General features: G+C 42.5%; 1 protein-coding gene across 1 annotated transcript; it reads right to left on the reverse strand.

Moving 5' to 3' along the window:
- Window positions 1–449: 449 nt before the first annotated feature.
- ZKSCAN2 (zinc finger with KRAB and SCAN domains 2) lies at window positions 450–25,286 on the reverse strand. The gene is made up of 7 exons (XM_043914552.1): window positions 24,186–25,286; window positions 22,997–23,183; window positions 20,709–20,800; window positions 20,254–20,380; window positions 16,554–17,237; window positions 6,435–6,926; window positions 450–5,127 (listed from the first exon to the last, which is right to left on the reverse strand). The coding sequence occupies exons 1-7, from the start codon at window positions 24,588–24,590 to the stop codon at window positions 4,205–4,207; spliced, it is 2,910 nt and encodes a 969-aa protein (XP_043770487.1). The 5' UTR covers window positions 24,591–25,286; the 3' UTR covers window positions 450–4,204.
- Window positions 25,287–25,607: the final 321 nt, after the last annotated feature.

A 25,607-nucleotide genomic window follows, 5' to 3' on the forward strand; every position in this document is an offset into this window, starting at 1 on the left:
GTATAGTTGGAAAAACATCCTCAACAAGGGGCAAAATCACTTCACTGACTGTGACCTATGTAGTTGGAGCTGCTATGGGAAGGAGGGCTAAGTGGAAGCCACTGGAACTCTTTAAGTCAAATAGTGAACCAAAAGCAGCACTGTGTCTGGGGAAATTGTGTCAACTGGTTCTACCAGGAGAGGCTGTGAGTTTATGAGCATACACCCAGTGTGTGCCTCCACAGCTAATCTACTCTGGAACTACAGTGAAGCATCCCCTAGGACAATGGCAGTGACAGACGTCAGAGGACTGTTGCAGGGGAATAGCTGTGGGCTCATGCAAGACCTCTGCTAGCTGAGGGGCAGAACAGTGGACTGGGAAAGAGACAGATTCTCCTTCGCTGTGAGAATCAGCTTTTATTACCTCTTGAATAAGTTCTCTTTTCCCTCAATAGAAGACAGTCTTCGAATTATGGCAAAAACCAATGGGAGTCATTTATTTAGACATTTATTTCACATACAAGTTTTCAAGAAGACATCTAAGTGAACAGTCACACAAAACAATGAGTGGACATACATTTATACTAGGAATGCATTCAGAGGTAAGGGCTTAGCATTGCATTTGGGGTGTCCCCGGCTCCCTCAGAGTTGAGGTTCGTCTGTCATGGGGCACCAGAGGTCCCAAAATCGTCTTTCTTCACTGCAGCTACCTGCCACTGTCTATTGCCTGCTGTTGAACATGAGTGATTTGTCCCTTCTCCTCACTGAGCACGCTCCTGGACTGCTGGTTGCTCACAGCAACCTCTTGCTGAAGTATGGGATGGATTCAAGGGATGGATTCAGTATGGCCTGAATGCTGCCTGCAGTGGCAAGCCAGGGCGACAGCCTGGTCTTATAACTTCTCTCTTCCAATGCCCCAGAGCCTCACAGGACCTTGGAGCTGGAGTGGTCTTGGCAATCATGCTCAGTTTCTCTTCAGATAAGGAACTCAGGCCGAGAGAGAGACTCGTTTGCCCAACAACACTCAGGAAGTGGGAGTGACAAGAATGAAACCTGTCTTACAGCTTCTGGTCTAATGCTCATTCACACGGCAGGCTGCCCTGAGCTGTTTGAAGTGTACTGTGAAGTTTTCCTCTTAAAAAAAAACAAAACAACCAAAAAACGCTTCCTTCCAGAAGAATAAAGTAGGTTGTATGTGTAATAAAAATGCTAGTAAGAATTAGGGTATTTGTGGGAGTAACACAGTAAGCATAGGCAGGGATACAGCCAGGCTCCAAAGGGTCTTGGTTAAGAAGTCAGAGAATAAAATGACTACTTATGTACACTTTTAAAAAATAGGATACGGGGTAATTTTTAAAGATATAAGACAGGATTAAGCAAATACAGGTTTAAGTGGTTGGCTGAGGTGACTTAAAAGTTCTGTTTTTGTAAGTTTCTTTGTTCCAGCAGCCAGAACAAAGAAAGAATAGTAGTAAGTTGCTAAAAAAAAAAAAGTCACAGTGTTTGTATGGTAACTTTTTTTTTTTGCTTTAGGATCAGAGCTTTCCCTGATACTGAAACTTAGGGAAAAAAACTTCTCCTACGGATTGTCATGAAGGCAATGTTATGTGATATGAGACACAGTAATCAGAGTGTGACTTCACTTTTGACTTTCATGTTCCACCTGAAAAAAGATAAAATACAAACAGCCTTGGTCTAAGATGGTGGGTAGGACTGTCTCCTTCTTCAGAAGCAAAGTTCATTAAGTTAATTTAATACAAGTCCAAATGTCCACTTACAACTGGGAACAGGCAAGGGGGCCCAATTCCACCTTGGCATGATCCCAGACATGACAGACAGAATCAGATTGTTCCACTTGGAGAAGGAATGGTTCCTGAGCCTTTCTGGCCATTGGGGAAATTTAAGAGACAGAGGTAGAGAATATGATTTTAGGCATTGAGAAAAACTCTTCTGCAAGAGAAGGTGGCTCTTTCATTAATGAACAAATAATGCTCCATAACTGACATTAATGTCATTGGCATTATCTTTTGCTACAATAGTTCGTTCATCATATTGCAAGTTTCTTGAGCACAGACACCAAGCCTCAAGTTTCTTGAGCACAGACACCAAGACTTTTTTTTTTTTCATTTTCATATCCCTCACTGTGCCTAGAACATAGCCTTACACATAATCGTGCTTAATTAATATTTATAGTAAATCATCTACTTTCCTGAATCATGCTTTGATATAATGATCAACCCTGGGTACCTATTACTAAGTGGTGATTTCTATTAATGTGCATCTTCTCTAGAGCAGGAATTCCAGAACATCTACACAATACCAGCACACACCCACTAGCACCACACACACCTCTCTGTGCTGGGCACACTAGTGATATGAAACTGCACTTAACTATTAGGAATTCATAGTTTGGACAACACAGTGGAAATCAACCTAGTGAGATGTGAACAATCGTAATGCTCCTAATGAATGTCAGAAAGAAACATTTATCAGCGTTTACCTGAGTCACCTGCCTTCCAACAGGCCACAGCCTATTCTGACACCATAGGTTGGGTTTCCTTCTACACTGCCTATATCCTCCTTGGTATCTTCTTGGATAAGTTTCAAAAAATTCAAACATACTCAGATGTCTTCTAATAAAAGAGCATCTGACAAAGGAAAGGAGAAAAGTGAAAAAATGATCTACACACAGCCCTGACTCTGGTTATCTTTCCACTAAACTTGTGACTTCTCCTTCCCCAAAGCAAAGTCCCCTGAGGTTACTGTCACCTTAAGGGTATAAATGCCACTGGTCGCATCCTGAAGTAACAGCTTTGGATGACCAAATCCCAGGTGTTTATCTGCAACATCCGCAAGTGAACTATCTCCCCATCTGTACCCTTTCTTCAGTAGTTATTGGGTCAGTGCTGGAGGTTGTCAAAGAGATTTTTCAGACCAACAGGTAAGTATGGAAAACAGAAAGTGTTCTGGGCTGAAGTGTCAGAAAGTATTTCCACCTTCACTCAGTGAGCTGTAGAGTTGTATAAATTACTCAGGGCTCTACAGAGAGGTTTATGACCATATGAACAAGGGCTAGCCTCAAAAAAAGAACAACGGTATACTTAACAAACTGCCCTGGAGAGCTGGTCTGGACCAAGGTGACTACCTGATCTAAAGCAGGGCTAAGGAGACCAACTGGTCTTTGAAATATTGAATGTTTCAGGTCTCTAACTCACCTCTTCCCTGGTTCCTCAGAGTTTTAGAAAACTATCCAAAATTATATAACATTATATATAAGTGTGGGGTTGGGAGGCAGAAAATTTGCCACGTATCAGTCATATTCTAGATAAAAACTAGAGCAGTTACACATTCAGAACTGGAATGTGTCTGAATTCCACTTTAAAGAGACACACCAGGAGCATGCATGCTACTCAGTCTGAGGAAGGCATGGTAGTTCCGAAGAGTCAGACAAGGGCACCCAGAACAATGAAGAGGTAAGTGTAGGACTTAAAAGAACAGTAAAGGGAACTGGATCACTCCTAGGCTGGAGGAGCAACAGCCAAGGGATGTCAGTCTTCAGGTACAGAGAAGGTTAGTCTACAAAGGACAACGGGTGATAAGCTGTGTCCTGTCTCTACGGAGAGCACGGCATTGTTTCAGTGACAATACAGAGACACTACCCGAACTCTTTAGATCAACTTCTTGACACAAAGAAGGTACACTGCAACAGACTCCTAGAGGGAACTAAAAAATCTTCAATCTCCTTTTGTGAATACCTTCAAAACCAAGACAGATCCGATGTGGTTCTTATCAGGCTCCTGAAATTTCTACCCACACAGGAAGCTGTGATCGAGTTGCATCCGAGATCACACATGGCAGATAATGAAAGCGACCTTGAACATTTTCATCTCCTTGGCAACAACTCTCCCCTGTGCTGAAGGATTCTGGATGTTGTTAGGTTTAGGGATCCCATGGCAGTGGCTTCGACATACTGAAGAGAATTTCACTGTGTACTCAGACCCTGTATCTTCTTCACTTTATTAAAGGGAAAAGGTTGAGACACACAGGAGAGGAACAGGCTAATCAAGTAAGAGGCAGAGGTGAGAACAGGATCCAAGCCTTTAGCTTATTTATATTCTCAAGCTTATCTTGGGAATGACACTGTATAGCTAAGAAAAGATTGCTTCCGAGAGTGAGATCAGGGTAAAATGGCTAAGGGGATATTTAGGAAGAGAGGAGCTCATCATCATAAAGTCTGCCTGAAGTCATCAGTCTTGCCCTTGAGGGGGTTCTCCAGGGAGCAGAATGCTGGCGGGGGTGGCAGCAGCTTTTCTCTCACGTGAACCTCCCGATGTTTGGTGAGCACAGAACTCTTGCTGAAACGTCTGCCACACTGGATGCACCCGTAGGGCTTTTCCCCGGTGTGTACTCGCCGGTGCTCGCGAAATCTTGTGCAGTTATTGAAACTTTTCTCACAGTCCACACACTTGTAGGGATTCTCACCAGTGTGGACTCTCCGGTGGGCGCTGAAGTGTGAACTGTTGGTGAAGCTCCTCCCGCACTCTCCACACTGGTAGGGCTTCTCGCCAGTGTGGGTTCTCTGGTGTATAACGAGACTCGAGCTCTGGCTGAAGCATTTCCCACACTCTCCACATCTGTAGGGTTTCTCTCCTGTGTGAATTCTCTGGTGGGCACCAAAGTTGGAGGAGTCGTTAAAGCTTTTCCCGCAGTTGAGACACTTGAAAGGTTTTTCTCCCGTGTGGATTCTTTGGTGTCGGACTAGACTCCTGCTTCTGCCGAAGCACTTCCCACAGACACTACACTTAGAAGGGTTTTCCTTCTGGTGGGTCATGCGGCACATGAGACGCGCACTCCTTCCAAAGCTTTCTCCGTATCTGAGGAGCCGGAAGGGCCTCTTCCCCACGAGAGGCCTCTGATGCACTACGGCTTTCCCTAAATCTCGAGGCTGAGGCATCAGTTTTCCCTGTCGGATTCCGTGAAGGTTTTCCCACTGTCTTCCTGAGATGCAATCCCTTTTATGATATTTACCTGGGTCAACATTCTGGGAAATGACCCTTTTAGACTTTTCTATGAATGCCCTATGCTGCTCCATGTCCTTACAGATCACCTGTGTTGCATCCTCCTTGATACTACTTTCAATTTCAAAATCTGAAAAAAAGATGACAATAAACAATTCAGAACAGTTCTGGGCTAATATAAATAATACGGCTGACAGGCCCTGTGCCTTCAGGCCTCTGTGCACTGCACTGGCCTCAGGCACGGGAACTCTCCTCTGATTCACTGGGCCTTACCTTCTCTCAGTCCCATGGATAGCCATCAGTGAGTCCACCGACTTACGTAAGAAGCCCTAATCATGTCCTCTTTGGAAGTGTTCTGATTGGGTCCACCTGGGCCTTGGAGGAAGTTACAGCCTAGCAGTTGGCTTACACAGAGCCTGGGAATTTGGTGACAGGTCTGGAGCTCATCTTAAAAAACAAGGTTCACCAGAGATGGTACAGAAAGACTTTGTTTCCAAAGTTATCAACTCAGCAGTTCCAGTTCCAGAGTCAAAAATTCCATCTTGCCTACTACAAATTCTCATACCTTTTTCAAATGTTTGTTTTGAATAAGTATAGAGTATAGGAAGGAAAATGATGACAGGTAAGGTTAAAAAGATAAGCTCAGATTAAGGACGGCTGTGGGAGCTTAACACAAGTCTAATGAGGAAAACTGGTTTGGGGACTTTTACAATAGTTTAGGCAAGAGACAGAGAAGTGCTAAACTAGTGGTTACGGCAACTAAAGAGGGGGCAGATGCAAATTCCCCAACAGTTGAGAAAATACGTCATCTGCCTGGATGTAAATGAGAGAAGGCATCAGAAAACATCCCTACCATCCAGGCCGGATGTGCTACGGGAGGACACCAGGAGAAGCCACGGTGTGGGAAGGAAGGCGCTGATGTTCCTTTTGAAACTTTTAAGGCTGGGCTGCTGGTGAGATGCCCGTGAAGGCATCCAGTGGTTGGTGGGACACCCACAGGTGGAGCTCAGAATCAGAATAAAGTCTTTCTGTCTCTGCCTTTTTCTTATGCATATCACACATAACAGACATTTCTGCTCTGAGCTTACCAACATGTCTCCTTGACCTGAGTTTTTCTCACATATAATTCCAAGTTCTTCTTCCCAACAGTATTTCTAGGAGATATAAAACATTATCTGCCCTCTACACACAAAAACCAAGGCTGAGATCCCAAGGACCAAATCAGGAAAATGTAAGCTCCTCCCCTGAACAGAAGTACCATGAGGACAGGGACTCTCTTTCATTCACTGCCACTTTACCCTTTTCCTCAAATGGCACAGGACACACAAACCTTAATATTTGTTCATGAACAGACATGCACCGTGATGTGCCAGCTCTCTTAATTTGTCAGCAATCCCACTGACTCCTCCTCTACCCCAGAGCCCCAATGATCCTTACCACTCGGGCTTTGCAGTAAACCTGGAGGTCCCTGGAATTCTGGTTCTTGCAAGATTTCCTCCTCACTCATTCTCTCACTGCCAGAGTCTTCAACAAGTGCCTCCTGGGAGTCCTCCTCAGGTTCCCAGACTGTATGTTCCTGGGGTTCAATTTCCATGTCGTCTCTTTCTTGAACTGAGGGTGATGGGGCTTCTTCTGGGGAGCTGGTGGGAGTAGCAGATGCCCGAGAGTTAATCAGGGCATCCATCTCCTTGTAGAATGCGCAGGACTCTAGCACGTGACCATTTTTCACTTTGCGGTAACTCTTCTGAAGGCTTTTGAACTTGGTCCGGCACTGTTCCGGAGTTCTAAGGAAGCCACACTCTCGCAGTTGCTCAGCCACGGCCCCATATAACTTGCTCTTCCGATGACAGGCTTGCAGTGCTTCATAAAACCGAGTCTCATGGAGGATGTCAAGGAAAGTCTTGGTTTCCTCGTAGCCCCAGTGAACACCTGCCATTCAAGGATAAATTTCAAAGATACAAGTGTCTGGAGCCATTCAAGGGTAAAGTTCAAAGATATAAGTTGTCGGTAGCCTTCATACATTACAAAATATAAGAAGTACAGGAAAACAAATCCCATTTCCTGGAACTATGATATGTCTGGGAATAAGCTTTGTAAGAAAGGAGAGGGTCTGTATAAAAAAATCTATAATATTATATTGAAAGACATAAAAGAATTAGAAAGAATGGAGAGACACTATATTTCTGGGTAGGAAGACTCAAACTACAGATATGAATTCTCAAATCTATTCAGTCAAAAACCCAGAAGGATTTTAAAATTGATATACTGATCTCAAAGTTTATCTGGTAGAATAAAAATGCAGCCCCTAAATCTGCCATTGCTATGGTTAATAAGGATTCAGCTGTCTGCCTTTAAAAAATTTTTAGGAATAATGGACTAAGACACCCAACAGCATGAGAGTTGCTATCACTTCTTTAGCCCATCTTCTTTGAAGAGCAGAACTATATCCAGAGTAGTTTTTGATGTTACTGAGTTCCTCTACTTCAAGAGATGAAATGATCTATAAGACAAGCAGATGTCCTGCTTTTATAGCAGAATTAAAGTTTTAAGAGTGTGTTTGAATATAGTTAACATGCTTTTGGGGTGTTCTGTAATCTGTACTCGTCTTTTCTATCCTCTGCCTTACTGGTTTCCTTCAGTCTCACTGGATTCCCAAATTTGAAACTGTCTGACCCTCATGTTTATGGATCTCCAGAATGGTGAATACCTGTATATATGTAATACATTTTCCCATCTTTTTCCTGAGATTTGTTTCTTTTGAATAGGTGCAATCACGATTATACAGTCTCAGCTCTCCTAGTCTGGTTTATTTTTCCATTTTATCTAAGAAACTATCATCTTTTTCATAAGGTGGCACTAATAACTGTGACACCAGGCAATGTTCTATTGCATTGTAGCATCTGCAGAATGCCTTCATCCATATTATTTAACACTAACAACTATGCTCATAACCTAAACCATATTTTAAAGACAGAAAATTGAGTTCTAAGTAGTTACATGATAAGTCAACTGTCACACAATGACTGTCAACTGGTGGTTTAGTTCTGCATTTCCCAGTCCCCAAATTTTAACATCTTCCTTTGGCATAGTATCTTTTCCTACCCTTTTAATTTTAATGTTTCTGTTTTCTTATATTAAAGATGTATCTATTGTAAATACAGCTTTTAAAAAATATGAAAGATGTATCTCTTGTAAATATAGTTTTTAAAAAATATATCTGAAGAGGAGCCAAGATGGCGGAGGAATAGGACGGGGAGACCACTTTCTCCCCTACAAATTCATCGAAAGAACAATTCAACGCAGAGCAAACTTCACAAAACAACTTCTGATCGCTAGCTGAGGACATCAGGCACCCAAAAAAGCAGCCCATTGTCTTCAAAAGGAGGTAGGACAAAATATAAAAGATAAAAAGAGAGACAAAAGAGCTAGGGACGGAGACCGTCCCGGGAAGGGAGTCTTAATAGAGGAAGTTTTCAAACACCAGGAAACCCTTGCACTGGCGGGTCTGGGGGAAGTTTTCGAATCTCGGAGGCCAACCTAACTGGGAGGAAAAATAAATAAAACCCACAGATTGCGTGCCTAAAAGCAGCTCCCAGCAGAAAAGTACCCCAGGCGCCCACATCTGCCACCAGCAAGTGGGGGCGGAACAGAGAGGAGCGGGCGGCATTGCTTAGGGTAAGGACCAGGCCTGAGTGTCCTGAGGGCAATCGGAGGGAGCTTTTGTGAGATACCAACTTAAACTGTGGGACAGCAAAAGAGAGAGAGAAAATTAACCGGCCTGAACACACTGCCGGCGGTTCGCAGAACAAAGGGTCTGAGCAAGTCCAGAGGAGCTAGCCGGCTGCTGACCGACCCAGCCCCACCGCAAGCAGGAGGCAGGGGGGGAGGGGAAAGGGGCAAACTCGGCCCCAGAGGCAGCATCCCCTACCACACTGCAAACGGGCCTCCAGTTTCTAACCAAAGACTTCCTGAGATTCTGGATGGTCGACATCTGCCGGGAGGGTCGCGGCTAAACACAGGGCGCACGCACCCGACCAGCGCGAGTGGAAACTGAGGCTGGGGCCACGGAGGGGAGAGGGCTCACCGCACCCGGGGAGAGTGCACCCGTCAAGCTCCTGGCTGCCTGAGCTGCTCGGCCGGGGAAGGCACAAAACGCAGGCGCAGCCAAGTCCGCGCTTTTGTGGAGTACCCGAAAACTGGAACCGCACGCAACGCAGGGCACGCTCCATATAGAGCAGCTGGGAGCCTGAGCAGCGTAGACTGGGAAAACACCACACCCCTCTCCCCGCAGCGCAACGGATCTAGCGAACCTGAACAAGAGACCACCTCCGCCGGCCTGTGTCAGGGAGGAAATCAGACACTGAAGAGACCAGCAAACAGAAGCCAAATAAACAAAGGGAACCACTTCAGAAGGGACCGGTGCAACAGATTAAAATCCCTGTAGGTAACACCGACTACACCGGAAGGGGCCTATAGATATCGAGAAGTGTAAGCTGGAAGAGGAGCTATCTCAAACTGAACTGAACCCACACTGACGGCAACAGCTCCAGAGAAATTCCTAGATATATTTTAACCTTTTTTTTCCTAATTAAAAAAAAATTTTTTTTTGCTTTTCTATTTTTTCTTTTCTTTTAAAATTCCCTATTACTCCCCCATTACTACTTAACTTTCATTTTCATATATTTTTAAGATTTTTTTTAATTAGGAAAAAAATTTTTTTCTTGTTTTTCTTTTCTTTTTCTCTTATTTTCTAATAAAGTCCTCTATTACTCCTCTACTACTCCTTAATTTTCATTTTCATTTCACTATAACCTTGCACAAAAAAAAAGAGAAGTCCTATTTTTAAACCAAACTTCATATATGTTTCTAAAGTTTTTTGTGTACTTGTTTTTGTTTTTAATATTGTATTTTTAAGAGTCTAATCTCTACTCTAGATTTTTAATCTTTGTTTTTCAGTATGTGATATAAATTTTGGACATTTAAGAATCCAATATTCAGTTCCCATTTTTACTCAGGAGTGTGTTGATTACTCTCTCCCACTTTTGACTCTCCGTTTTCTACCTCAGAACACCTCTATTTCCTCCTTTCCCCTTCTCTTCCCAATCCAATTCTGTGAATCCTTGTAGGTGACTGGGCTATGGAGAACACTCTGGGAACAGACAACTGCGTAGATCTGTCTCTCTCCTCTTGAGTCCCCCTTTTTTCTCCTCCTGCTCATCTATATCTTCCTCCTCCCTCTCCTCTTTTTCATGTAACTCTGTGAACCTCTCCAGGTGTCCCTCACGGTGGAGAATCTTTCGCCATTAACCTAGAAGTTTTATTATCAGTGCTGTATAGTTGGAGAAGCCTTGAGACTACTGGAAGAATAAAACTGAAATCCAGAGGCAGGAGACTTAAGCCCAAAACCTGAGAACACCACAAAACTCCTGACTACACAGAACATTAAGTAATAAGAGACCATCCAAAAGCCTCCATATCTACAATGAAACCAACCACCACCCAAGACCCAGTAAGTTCCAGAGCAAGACATACCACGCAAATTCTCCAGCAACGCAGGAACACAGCCCTGAGCGTCAACTTACAGGCTGCCCAAAGTCACACATAACACATAGACCCATCTCAAAACTCATTACTGGGCACTCCATTGCACTCCAGAGAGAAGAAATCCAGTTCCATGCACCAGAACACCGACGCAAGCTTCCCTAACCAGGAAACCTTGACAAGCCAATCATCTAACCCCACCCACTGGGTGAAACCTCCACAATAAAAAGGAACTACAGACCTCCAGAATACAGAAAGCCCACTCCAGACACAGCAATCTAAACAAGATGAAAAGGCAGAGAAATACCCAACAGGTAAAGGAGCATGAAAAATACCCACCAAGTCAAACAAAAGAGGAGGAGATAGGGAATCTACCTGAAAAAGAATTTAGAATAATGATAATAAAAATGATCCAAAATCTTGAAAACAAAATGGGAGTTACAGATAAATAGCCTGGAGACAAAGATTGAGAAGATGCAAGAAATGTTTAATAAAGACCTAGAAGAAATAAAAAAGAGTCAATTAAAAATGAATAATGCAATAAATGAGATCAAAAACACTCTGGAGGGAACCAAGAGTAGAATAACGGAGGCAGAAGATAGGATAAGTGAGGTAGAAGATAAAATGGTGGAAATAAATGAAGCAGAGAGGAAAAAAGAAAAAAGAATCAAAAGAAATGAGGACAACCTCAGGGACCTCTGGGACAATATGAAACGCCCCAACATTCGAATCATAGGAGTCCCAGAAGAAGAAGACAAAAAGAAAGGCCATGAGAAAATACTTGAGGAGATGACAGCTGAAAACTTCCCTAAAATGGGGAAGGTAATAGCCACCCAAGTCCAAGAAACCCAGAGAGTCCCAAACAGGATAAACCCAAGGCGAAACACCCCAAGACACATATTAATCAAATTAACAAAGATCAAACACAAAGAACAAATATTAAAAGCAGCAAGGGAGAAACAACAAATAACAAACAAAGGGATTCCCATAAGGATAACAGCTGATCTATCAATAGAAACCCTCCAGGCCAGAAGGGAATGGCAGGACATACTGAAAGTAATGAAAGAGAATAACCTACAACCTAGATTACTGTACCCAGCAAGGATCTCATTCAGATATGAAGCAGAATTCAAAAGCTTTACAGACAAGCAAAAGCTGAGAGAATTCAGCACCACCAAACCAGCTCTTCAACAAATGCTAAAGGATCTTCTCTAGACAGGAAACACAGAAAGGTTGTATAAACGTGAACCCAAAACAACAAAGTAAATGGCAACAGGACCACACCTATCAATAATTACCTTAAATGTAAATGGGTTGAATGCCCCAACCAAAAGACAAAGACTGGCTGAATGGATAAAAAAACAAGACCCCTATATATGCTGTCTACAAGAGACCCATCTCAAAACAAGAGACACATACAGACTAAAAGTGAAGGGCTGGAAAAAAATATTTCACGCAAACAGAGAACAAAAGAAAGCAGAAGTCGCAATACTCATATCAGATAAAATAGACTTTCAAATAAAGGCTGTGAAAAGAGACAAAGAAGGACACTACATAATGATCAAAGGATCAATCCAAGAAGAAGATATAACAATTATAAATATATATGCACCCAACATAGGAGCACCGCAATATGTAAGGCAAACGCTAATGAGTATGAAAGTGGAAATTAATAGTAACACAATAATAGTGGGAGACTTTAATATCCCACTCACAACTATGGATAGGTCAACTAAACAGAAAATTAACAAGGAAACACAAACTTTAAATGACACAATGGACCAGCTAGACCTAATTGATATCTATAGGACATTTCACCCCAAAACAATCAACTTCACCTTTTTCTCAAGTGCACTTGGAACCTTCTCCAGAATAGATCACATCCTGGACCATAAATCTAGTCTTGGTAAATTCAAAAAAACTGAAATCATTCCAGTCATCTTTTCTGACCACAGTGCGGTAAGATTAGATCTCAATTACAGGAAAAAAAATATTAAAAATTTCAACATATGGAGGCTAAATAACACGCTTCTGAATAACCAACAAATCATAGAAGAAATCAAAAAAGAAATCAAAATATGCATAGAAACAAATGAAAATGAAAACACAACAACCCAAAACCTATGGGACACTGTAAAAGCAGTGCTAAGGGGAAGGTTCATAGCATTACAGGCTTACATCAAGAAACAAGAAAAAAGTCAAATAAATAACCTAACTCTACACCTAAAGCAATTACAGAAGGAAGAAATGAAGAACCCTAGGATTAGTAGAAGGAAAGAAATCTTAAAAATTAGGGCAGAAATAAATGCAAAAGAAACTAAAGGGACCATAGCAAAAATCAACAAAGCTAAAAGCTGGTTTTTTGAAAAAATAAAGAAAATTGACAGACCATTAGCAAGACTCATTAAGAAACAAAGGGAGAAGAACCAAATTAACAAAATCAGAAATGAAAATGGGGAGATCACAACAGACAACACTGAAATACAAAGGATCATAAGAGATTACTACCAGCAGCTCTATGCCAATAAAATGGACAACTTGGAAGAAATGGACAAATTCTTAGAAAAGTATGACTTTCCAAAACTGAACCAGGAAGAAATAGAAGATCTTAACAGACCCATCACAAGCAAGGAAATCGAAACTGTAATCAGAAATCTTCCAGCAAACAAAAGCCCAGGACCAGATGGCTTCACAGCTGAATTCTACCAAAAATTTAGAGAAGAGCTAACACCTATCTTACTCAAACTCTTCCAGAAAATTGCAGAAGAAGGTAAACTTCCAAACTCATTCTATGAGGCCACCATCACCCTAATTCCAAAACCAGACAAAGATGCCACAAAAAAAGAAAACTACAGGCCAATATCACTGATGAACATAGATGCAAAAATCCTTAACAAAATTCTAGCAAACAGAATCCAACAACATATTAAAAAAATCATACACCATGACCAAGTGGGCTTTATCCCAGGAATGCAAGGATTCTTTAATATCTGCAAATCAATCAATGTAATACACCACATTAACAAATTGAAAGATAAAAACCATATGATTATCTCAATAGATGCAGAGAAAGCCTTTGACAAAATTCAACACTCATTTATGATTAAAACTCTCCAGAAAGCAGGAATAGAAGGAACATACCTCAACATAATAAAAGCTATATATGACAAACCCACAGCAAGCATCACCCTCAATGGTGAAAAATTGAAAGCATTTCCCCTGAAATCAGGAACAAGACAAGGGTGCCCACTCTCACCACTACTATTCAACATAGTGTTGAAAGTTTTGGCCACAGCAATCAGAGCAGAAAAAGAAGTAAAATGAATCCAGATAGGAAAAGAAGAAGTGAAACTCTCGCTGTCTGCAGACGACATGATCCTCTATATAGAAAACCCTAAAGACTCTACCAGAAAATTACTGAGCTAATCAATGAATATAGTAAAGTTGCAGGATATAAAATTAACACACAGAAATCCCCTGCATTCCTATACACTAACAATGAGAAAACAGAAAGAGAAATTAAGGAAAAAATACCATTCACCATTGCAACAAAAAGAATAAAATACTTAGCAGTATATCTACGTAAAGAAACAAAAGACCTATACATAGAAAACTATAAAACACTGATGAAAGAAATCAAAGAGGACACAAACAGATGGAGAAACATACCGTGTTCATGGATTGGAAGAATCAATATTGTCAAAATGGCTATTCTACCCAAAGCTATCTATAGATTCAATGCAATCCCTATCAAGCTACCAACGGTATTTTTCACAGAACTAGAACAAATAATTTCACAATTTGTATGGAAATACAAAAAACCTCGAATAGCCAAAGTAATCTTGAGAAAGAAGAATGGAACTGGAGGAATCAACCTGCCTGACTTCAGACTCTACTACAAAGCCACAGTCATCAAGACAGTGTGGTACTGACACAAAGACAGAAATATAGACCAATGGAACAGAATAGAAAGCCCAGAGATAAATCCACAAACCTATGGATAAATCCACAAACCTTATCTTCGACAAAGGAGGCAAGGATATACAATGGAAAAAAGACAACCTCTTTAACAAGTGGTGCTGGGAAAACTGGCCAACCACTTGTAAAAGAATGAAACCAGAACACTTTCTAACACCATACACAAAAATAAACTCAAAATGGATTAAAGATCTAAATGTAAGACCAGAAACTATAAAACTCCTAGAGGAGAACATAGGCAAAACACTCTCCGACATAAACCACAGCAAGATCCTCTATGACCCACCTCCCAGAATATTGGAAATAAAAGCAAAACTAAACAAATGGGACCTAATGAAACTTAAAAGCTTTTGCACAACAAAGGAAACTATAAGCAAGGTGAAAAGACAGCCCTCAGATTGGGAGAAAATAATAGCAAATGAAGCAACAGACAAACGGCTAATCTCAAAAATATACAAGCAACTCCTGCAGCTCAATTCCAGAAAAATAAATGACCCAATCAAAAAATGGGCCGAAGAACTAAACAGACATTTCTCCAAAGAAGACATACAGATGGCTAACAAACACATGAAAAGATGCTCAACGTCACTCATCAGCAGAGAAATACAAATCAAAACCACAATAAGGTACCATTACACGCCAGTCAGGACGGCTGCTATCCAAAAGTCTACCAGCAATAAATGCTGGAGAGGGTGTAGAGAAAAGGGAACCCTCTTACACTGTTGGTGGGAATGCAAACTAGTACAGCCACTATGGAGAACAGTGTGGAGATTTCTTAAAAAACTAGAAATAGAGCTGCCATATGACCCAGCAATCCCACTTCTGGGCATACACACTGAGGAAACCAGATCTGAAAGAGACACGTGCACCCCAATGTTCATTGCAGCACTGTTTATAATGGCCAGGACATGGAAGCAACCTAGATGCCCATCAGCAGATGAATGGATAAGGAAGCTGTGGTACATATACACCATGGAATATTACTCAGCCGTTAAAAATAATTCATTTGAATCAGTTCTAATGAGATGGATGAAACTGGAGCCCATTATACAGAGTGAAGTAAGCCAGAAAGATAAAGATCATTACAGCATACTAACACATATATATGGAATTTAGAAAGATGGTAATGATAACCCTATATGCAAAACAGAAAAAGAGACACAGATGTACAGAACAGACTTTTGGACTCTGTGGGAGAAGGCGAGGGTGGGATGTTTCGAGAGAACAGCATTGAAACGTATATTATCTATAGTGAAACAGATCACCAGCCCAGGTGGGATGCATGAGACAAGTGCTCGGGCCTGGTGCATTGGGAAGACCCAGAGGAATCGGGTGGAGAGGGAGGTGGGAGGGAGGATCGGGATGGGGAATACATGTAAATCCATGGCTGATTCATGTCAATGTATGACAAAACCCACTACAATATTGTAAAGTAATTAGCCTCCAACTAATAAAAATAAATGAAAAAAAAATATCTGAAAGAAAAAAAATATATCTGAAAACCTGTCCGTTAAATTTATAATTAATGACATGTGGATACACATCTACCATTCTGTTTTTTTTCTTTCCATTTGTTGCATCTACTTTGTGTTCCTTTTTGTCTCCTTTCTTCTTTGAGAATTTCATTTTTTTTCAATTCTTTTTTTGTTGGTTACACATTCTTTTACTGGTTATCCTTGATAACGGGTCCCTGACGTTTACAATCTAACACAACTGACTGCATTATAACAGTTCTCAGATAATGTTAGATCCTGAGGACCCCTGGACTCCATTTGTTTTCCTTCCACAGACTCCAAATACTCAAAACCCATGCTATGCTCTAACCTGAAAAAGAATCCTTCATGGCTGTTACTCAAACTGCACTGGGGGCAGCAATGAACACCTGGGAGCATTTTCAGTTATGCAGCCAATCACAGTGACGAGTGGCAAGGCGTGTGTGTCAGGATTCCCTGCGTTTGGTCACTTCTGGGGGTCTACTCCTTTTTCCACAAGACAACATCATCCATTCTCATACCAGGATAAAAGTGCCATTCTTACCACTCAGGTTTTGAAATATGACAGGGCCACCATGAAGCTCAGGCTTCCGGATAAACTCAACGCCCATTTCATCACCGTCAGACTCCTCTGCAGCTTCTTCCTCCTCCACCAAATTGATCTGTTCTTTAGCACTGATGCCAATTCTCTTCAGTCTGGGGAGAGACAGAATCTCCCTTGGCTTATCTGTGGATGAAGCATGAGCTGCAGGATTCAACAAAGCATCCATGTCCTCAAAGAAGGCACAGGGTTCTAGCACATGGCCATTTCTCACTTTTCGGTAACTCTTCTGCAGACTTTTGAACTTGGTCCGACACTGTTCTGGTGTTCGGAGGAAGCCACATTCTCGCAACCATTCAGCCACAGCACCATATACCTGGCTGTTTCGGGGACAAGCCTGAAGTGTTTCATAAAAGCGAGACTCTTTGAGGATCGCAAGAAAAGTCTTAGTTTCCTCGTAACTCCAATGCACGCCTGCTATTTTTTCATCTTCCAAACCCCACTGCTGCTGCTCTCTCCATGTTTTCCCTGCATTCCTTGCAGGGATCTGAATAGCATGAACTGACTTTTCCTTGATGTAGTTGTTTTGCAAGACAGTCCTCTTATTAGAGGACTGCAGACCTATGGTCCATGGCTCCTTTCTTGGCTCCAACTGGGCTATCTTGTTAGCTGCAGGCACTGTGCTTCCTATAGTGAGACAAACACATTTCAGGCTAGAGAGATCATGACTGCATGCCCCAAGCTCCTGCTTAGCATGCTCTCCCAGACCACTTGTTCATAGCTATCCTTTAAAGATCTTGTCCAGTTCATCTTTTCTCTAAAAGCCTTCCTCAACCATGACAGTGCACACTAGATTCTTGTATGAGTTATTTGGCACAGTTATCCGGCACTTACACTACCATTTCACATCTCATGTACGTACCACTTCCTTCCCCAGCTAGTTCTTAAAGGAAAACCTTTAGGGGTAAGAAACACTTACTACCTTTGACTCCCTCTCAAGTATCTAACATTGTTAGGTTTACAGCACGCGCCTATGGACTGGTGTTTGTTACTTATAAAGTGTGCTTACACCTGCTCCCCATATCTCCTCACTCCCCCACTCAACACACACAACATACACACACACACACTGGGGCTGTGGGAGATGAGAAGTCATGAATTTTTGGAGACACTCTAGCAAAATTAATGGGAAAGAGATGCAATAATAAGAAAGCAACTTGAATTTTTTACCTTACAGTACTGCGGAGATCAAAAAGTCTTAAATTTGAATCCTAGCTCCACCACTTTACTTTTTGACCAGGGGAAGTTTCTTAATCTCTCTGCGCCTCAGTTTCCTAGAGAATAATATCATCCATCCAAAGGTACGTGCATGCATGCTCAGTTGCATCTGACTCTTTGTGACCCTGTGGACTGTAGCCCGCTAGGCTCCTCTGTCCATGGGATTTCCCAGGCAAGAATGCTGTAATGGGTTGCCATTTCCTCCTCCAGAGCATCTTCCTGACCCAGGATTGAACCCATGTCTCCTGTGGTGTTGGCAGGCAGATTCTTTACCACTGAGCCACCTGGGAATCCCAACAAGGTGCTAGGAATATTAAGTAAGTGATCATCTGTAACGTGTCTAATGCCTAATAGGTATGTAATAACATTTAGTTTTCTTCTATAGAAAACACACACAAGAGCTTCATGGAATTCTCCTAGAGAGTGAAGTGAAAGCCACTCAGTCGTGTCCAACTCTTTGCGACCCCATGAACTATACAGTCCATGGAATTCTCCAGGCCAGAATACTGAGTGGGTAGCCTTTCCCTTCTCCAGGGGATCTTCCCAACCTAGGGATTGAACCCAGGTCTCCCACATTGCAGGTGGATTCTTTACCAGCTGAACCACAAGGGAAGCCCAAGAATACTGGAGTGGGTAGCCCACCCCTTCTCTAGGGGATCTTCCCGACCCAGGAATGAACCAGGGTCTCCTGCATTACAGGCAGATTCTTTGCCAACTGAGCTATCAAGAAATCCCTCCTAGAGAAGCAGCATTAAATCAAATCCTAGCTGAAAGAACCCTGGGGCTGAGGATCTGCTCTTCATTTTCACATGAGAGAAGGGCATGGACAATGGAAGTTCGAACATCTACAAGGACCAGGCAGGCTGGAGTGAGAGCCCTGGCCATTCAGCACAAGCTCCTCCACTTTGCTCTGGTCAGCTGCTGCAATGTGAGAATGTGCCTGACGGCTGGTTAAGAGATGCTGGAAATCCAGATTTATGAACAAATTTTAAGTTAAAACTCTGTGCAAGGCCCAAATACATTTGCAGGCTAGATTCACGAGCCTTTAGCTTACAATCTAAGATAAAAGACTGTGCCAAGTGTCTTTGAGCCTTTCCATATATAATTATCATACATGGAATCACTGGGCTGCAGCTGAAGGTCCAAAGGATGGCCTCTAACTCACTCACAGCAGCTTTCACTAAGGCCTCTAATCCATCATTTTACTAGGTCTGGATGCTATGCGATCCAAGGCAACACTAGGAAACACCTATTGTGTGGGCAACTTGCTGTGTGGCTATCTTTCATTTGTCTCTGTAACTAACAACAAGGACTACTGAGATAACCACACAAGTCTTTGAAGGATGAATGGTCAGCAATGAAGCACAGATGCCCTAAGTGAAAGTTAAAATCAAGGGTCCTGTTGTTTCGGGAAGAGTGCTTTGTTACTGGTGTGTCATTGGTATCATCTTAAATTGGCAGTTTTTTCCAAGTGCTTTAATTGCTTTCTGATCATAAACAACTGTTGGTTTATCTTCATTTATTCAGTTTGACATGGCCCATTTTGTAATCTCTATGCTTTAGTGTCTACATGTACTGTCAAACAGAAATTTCTGTGACGAAGTTCTATAACTGTGCTGTCTAGTGCAGTTACTGAATAACTTAAATATGGCTACTGCCACTGAGAAACTGAATTTTAAACTTCATTTAATTTTAATTAATTTTATAAATTTAAATTGAAATAGCCATGGATAGCTAGTGGCTACTCAAACAACATAGGTCTATAGTATCTACAGTGTGTATTCTACACATTTTAGGCCTTTAGTTCCATTCATAAGTAATTTTTGACTTTCAGCTTACATATGAATGAAACATATTTATCCCTGCCATTAAAGCAGATGATACAGTTCTTCAAAAGTTTGCTTGTAAAATTACACTTAACAAGTGGTTATGTGTGCTTGTAAAAATGTGTGCTATTTAAATAATTCACAACATTATTGTATTTAAATCACTTTTTTTCCTCCATTTGCAAGATTTCCATCCATTCAGTGAATATTTGCTGGGCACCACCTATAAACAGGCTCTGTGCACAATGTTGGGGTTACTGTATGTTAAACAAAAACAAACCCTAAAAATACCTTGTGATTTTTATAGAGTTTTTAGTTTAGTGGATGTGGGTGAATTTTATATTTAAATAACATGACAATCATCTATAAACCTCTCTAATGTTTTAACCACTAAATTATAAGAATATGCATAAATCTATAATATAAATTGGAAGAAAGGAATGAGTGAGGTAAGAGAACATGGTATGCTAGAGCACAGAAATGACAGAAAACCCATGGCCCTTAAAATGATAACATTTTTATAACTATTTTACTATCAGTAGAAGTGAATACACTAGAAATCCTCAAATCTTTTATTTGAAAAGGGATAGAATCCTTACCCAGGGAGACCATGTTCCCAACACTCTCCTTTCTAATATCCCGGTAGAGGTCTTTGTGAGCAGGAATCTGATGCACACTCTTTTTGTAGGAAAAACCTCTTGCCATGTGGACATCTTTCACAGGTCCCTGTAACACACTAACAGTAATGACTACCAAGATAACCATATAGGTTCTGAAGGATGAATGATCATGGATGAAGGACAGGAAAGCCCTAGATAAAAACTGAAATCAAAGAACCAGTATACATTATGTGCCAAATGAAGTGAAAGTACTATAAAGAATCATAAGAGAGAGGATCCAGCAAGGAGTCTGATTACTCAGAAGGCTGCATGCAGTCTTTTCTGGAAAAGGAGCAATGGGGGAAAAGTCTCTTGGAGTGGGTATAGAGGTTTGAAGAAATCATTGTGACTGAATATCCTAGGAAGTTAGGCCAGAGAGAACTGTTACAATTTACCTGGGACCCGACAGGAACTCGTGTGGCTGTTACTTCCTGATCTATGGTGTTCCATTCATTAGCAGGAGAAGGAACCCAGGGAGAAGGCCGAGCTGTAAGAAGAAAAGAAACTATTAGTGCTATGGACTCTGGCCCTTTTACTCATTCTGCTTCTCCTTTTATGGATGAGCATGTATAAAAAAAACCAACAAAAAGCGGTCATTTTCTCAATGAGTTCAGAACAATGCTCCAAACCATGACCAGGGCTCAAAAATGCAGATGCGTTTAGGAAGTAAGCAGATAAAGTACATCATGAAAGGGGGGAGGTGAGGACTGTGGGGAACTGGAGAGCACAGGTCCAGTGTTCGGTTCTGGGTGATGCCTCCCTTTTAGACTATGGCCCTAGCCAGAGCTTCTAATATTTTTCAAGAGAAGCCATAAAGCTGGATTTTTATGTACAATCGCAAGTCTTAAACCTTGAGAACTACAGACAAACAAAACCTTCATCCCCAAACTCTTTGAGAAACAAGTTTGACTTGGCACATGAGTTACCAGTTTGCAATTTCTAGCATAAATTCATCCCCTCTGAGTAAATATTATCCTTATAAAGTTAACAAATATAGACACACAGTACTGAATACTACAAGCAAACGTACTCCCAGAAAGGTGGAAGGAAAATAAACTTATATAGTATAAGACAATCTGCAGTCTAACTTCTGCTCTAGCACTATCTAGGAAAACTTCAAAAATAAATGTTATTGTGACCAAGAACTCAGAAGCTTGCTTTACTACTTTCTACGAAACCAAATGGAACCACTTCCTTGGAAACATATTATTCCCTTTGGCACACCTGGCTGAAATCCTACGTCATCGTTTAGAAGGCATTCACCTTTCTGAGATACTTATCCCTCAAATTTCCTTTCCTCTATACCCCCAGTAAGAACCTCCACAGAACAAACTTTCCCACTTTAGGAACTCCTTATCACCCTGGAATAGCGAAACCCAGAAATACCATACATTTAGCAGGTAAAGTAACTGACAGCATCTAATCCATGTGAACACAGGAACTTTGATGTTGATGAACAAACACTGAAGAATCCAGAAACCATTAATATTTGCAAAGCATTCTATCATAATATGTATTTCAGGACAGATAAGGAGGTGGTGTCCGTAGTGGTGAATCTTGCCTCTTGATGAGGGACTGTGTAAATCAGATAGATTTTAAAGTTTAAAAATAACCATGCCATTGTGGGAGAAAGGAAACTAACATTCATTGAGCACTATTATGCACTGACTTTTTTATGAGGCTTCTTTTAATCTATGCTAAAATCTTACTATCTTCCTTTTAGAGATGACAGAATGGAAAGTTCAAGAAGTTTAGCAACTTGACCAAGGTCACACAGATAAAGAATGGCTGAGTTAGAGTTTGGACCCAGATTGTCTGCCTCTAAAGCCTAATCTCTTAATCTCTATGCATTAATACAGAGGTTAATTAATATTACTTGCTCAGATCACAAAGAGAGAAGGGCAGAGAAAGGATATAAAACCATGCTTTTTTACACTGTGCTCTAGGTCCAGTGATCTTTCCACTCCTCTCTTTAAGCCTGACACTATGCTGCAGGGGATGGGGAGGACAGCTCTTCATTTCCTTGTATCTGACTTGATTCATTTATGTCCAGGGCAGACATGAACATCAGTGGTCCCTTCTCTGCAAAGTCTTATCCCTCTCACATGTCACTTCTGTGATACCTTACTGTGAGTCACTTTTGAAAATAAATCTCATTTCTTCTTCCAACCTTTCAAGGTGTTTATAGCCAGTCAAGAAATCATATATATGCAGGACTAAAACCCACAAACTGATTGCAGAATGCAGACTCTTAAATAACATTAGGAGACCTTAAGGCCAGTCTGGACAATTTAAACTTTCTCAGATTTCATCTTAAGATCCCTTTTATTTGGACTTCCCTGGTGACTCAGTTGGTAAAGAATCTGCCTAAAATGTGGGAGACCTGGGTTTGATCCCTAGGTTGGGAAGATCCCCTGGAGGAGGGCATGGCAACCCACTCCAGTATTCTTGCCTAGAGAATCCCCATGGACAAAGGAGCCTGGTGGCCTACAGTCCATGGGGTCACAAAGAGTCGTCACCCATATTCCCAACTCTTGAAGCTAATGAAGTCTTTCTCCCCAAATATTCAATTTATTTTCAAGTATGTATCAAGAGGGCCCTACAGTGAACAAGTGAGAATGTTAGGGCTACAAAACAAATCTGCCATGGTCACTGCACAGGGCATGTAGTACGTTCTTCTTACCATTTTTGGGTAAGGGTCGAAGCTCTCTCTTTTGGTTTGGCTGCTCTTGGTGTCCTGAGTGGAGGCTTTCAGCTTCTTCCTGAGACATGACTCTGGGTTGGGCCTCCACGGGCTCTGGCTGAATGTCTGCCACCTCCCAGGCTGCTCCAAGGGGGGTTTGCTTCTCCGAGTGCACAGGACTGCTAACCTGGGAAATAAAGTCAATGCCATAATGGAAAAAGGGAGGAAAAGAGGGCCAGATCAGGGCCGAATTCCCCCATGAAAGATATCAAAGAAGGATAGAAGATACGAGAAGGAATGAAAATTTCATTCTATTCCCAATGGGACCTCTGAGGACACCGGTCCATAGTGCTATCCAAAAGTCTAGGCAGAAGGGAACAGGAGAGGGGGGAATATACAGAGAGGGAAAATCTGTTAAGAGTAAAATACAGAGTCTCCCTGCTATCAGAATACTGAGTCCTCACGTCTGTTAGGTTCACAGAAAAGTGAAAGTTCTCAGAACACTAATTCACTAGTGAAATGAAAACTTAGAAAATTAATCTTGACATTGAGTGTCTATTTCTGACCAGCATAGCAACTTGCTAATAGACAGGTCTTTACATAAATGCAAATCCCTTGCCAGGTGAAAGTGCAAACCTTGCAGGATTTCATGAGGTTAGGGAAAGGGCTGTTGAAAAACAATTAGACGAGCATGCAAAGTCACTGACAATAAGGATCAGCGATTAAAATGGAGAAGGGTGACAAGGATGATGACATTGAGGGCACTTCAGAAGACTGGACTGGGATATTAAAGGATTACAGGAGGCCCTGGGATAACTGATGAAGTCCTTTTTTTTTTTTTTTTTTTTTGAGAGGGATCAAAACAGCCCTCTTTAGGAGCAAGCTGCAAAAGTCAAATCCTGTGAAGCATAATGTACTGTTCTCTCAAAATTTTGGGGAAGCATTATGCAAAGATTTAAAACAAATACTCAGATGCATAATGTTTAGTGTCATTTGCAAGATAATAGTTCAACCAAAGCTTTTTTCCTATTTAATATGAAATTCTGATCCCTTTGAGGTAGATCCCCTTAATGGTCTTTCATTACTATTTATCCTTCTGCAATTTGCATTTTCTGCAATGCATCTCTTGTCCACTTTCCTTTCCACCCTCTCTTTGCTAAACATAAAAATTTGGAAAAGCCTCTCTCACCTGCTGTCTTAGTCCTCCAGTCTCTTTCTCCAAATGTATAACCAGGGCCACCGCCTCCTCTCCACTTTCCGGACACTGCTTCTGTGCCCACAGCTGAATTTTCTCCGGTAAAATGGTGAGAAACTGCTCAATCACCAGCAGCTCCAGGATCTGTTCCTTGGAACGCATTTCTGGCTTCAGCCACCGGCAGCAAAGTTCCCAGAGTTTACTGAAAGCTTCATGGGGTCCAGTCACATCCTCATAACAGAATTGCCTGAAGCATCTGCGAAAGGTCTCAGACTCAGAGCTATCCGATCCTTCGAGAATGGGCTCCGATATCCACTCGGGCTCCTTTTCCACCTTCATTATGAGGCATCCTTCAACCCCCAAGGGCGCGTCGGTCTGAGGGTCCAGGGATGCAGCCATGCTCCAACCCGGAGGTCAACCTCACGTCTGATTCGAAGGAGACTCAAAGAAGTCAAACCTCCGAGAGCCGCCTGCTAATGGTTTTGGAAGTATGGGAAGGAAGGGAGGTGAAAACGGCAGTGTCAGCAGGAACAGGGTACCCTAGGCTGATTACTCAAATCCATCCTAGGCCCTTGAAAAGGTGAACTTGTACTCTAAGGTCCAAAAACTCGGCCTCTTCTCGCCACAATATATGTCCCCGCGATGTGGTTTTTCAGGATTCATCTTTTAGTGCAATGTCTGAAACAGCGAGGCTAGAGGACCAGAAAATCAAGGGGACCGAGGACAGGAGGGCAGGGGCGGACAGCGGGGCCGGGAGGGGGTGTGTCAGGGGCCCGGGGAGGCGAGGCCCCGAGTGGGTGGGGCCGGGTGTGCAAGCCCCTCCCGGCTCCGGGTTCGAAGCTCGGGGCACGGCGTCGCGCCCAGGCCGCTGCGGGCGGCTGGTAGGGGCCGGCGTTATCCGAGGCCAGCGCTTGGCTTTTCTGGCTCAAGATGGCCTGGGCCGTCCTCAGGAAACTACCGCACGCTGAGGAAAGACGCGAAGCGGCCCTGCCCCTTAAGGGAGAGGAGCTGCGGGGACCAAACGACGCTTCCCAGGGTAGCGGCTACGGGTTTCTCGTTGGAGGCTCGTCCGCTCTGTTCCCGGACTGCGCGGGGGGCGCTGGGAGCCGCGGCCACGCATGCGCTGCTCGCGCCCGGGCGCCGCGGGGTTCAGGGGCGGCTCCCTCGCCAGCAAGGGGCTGGGGGAGGGGGCTGCGCGGTGGACTCTCGCGAGAGCGCGCAGCGCAGTAACTCGCTGCTGAGACACGTTAGGAATGAGAAGGGGCGCGGCGGAGCTTACGCGCGGTGCCCGAGAGGCGGAGGGACACAGCACAGGCACTTTGCTGGAGATGGTAGAACGGCACGAGAAAGGGGAGTGGGCGTCCTCTCTCAGCCCGGGAACCTGGGAGGCGGGGAGACTCTGAGGTGGAGGAGCGC

Source organism: Cervus elaphus, chromosome 10, assembly GCF_910594005.1.
Source record: "Cervus elaphus chromosome 10, mCerEla1.1, whole genome shotgun sequence".
Lineage (NCBI taxonomy): Eukaryota > Metazoa > Chordata > Mammalia > Artiodactyla > Cervidae > Cervus > Cervus elaphus.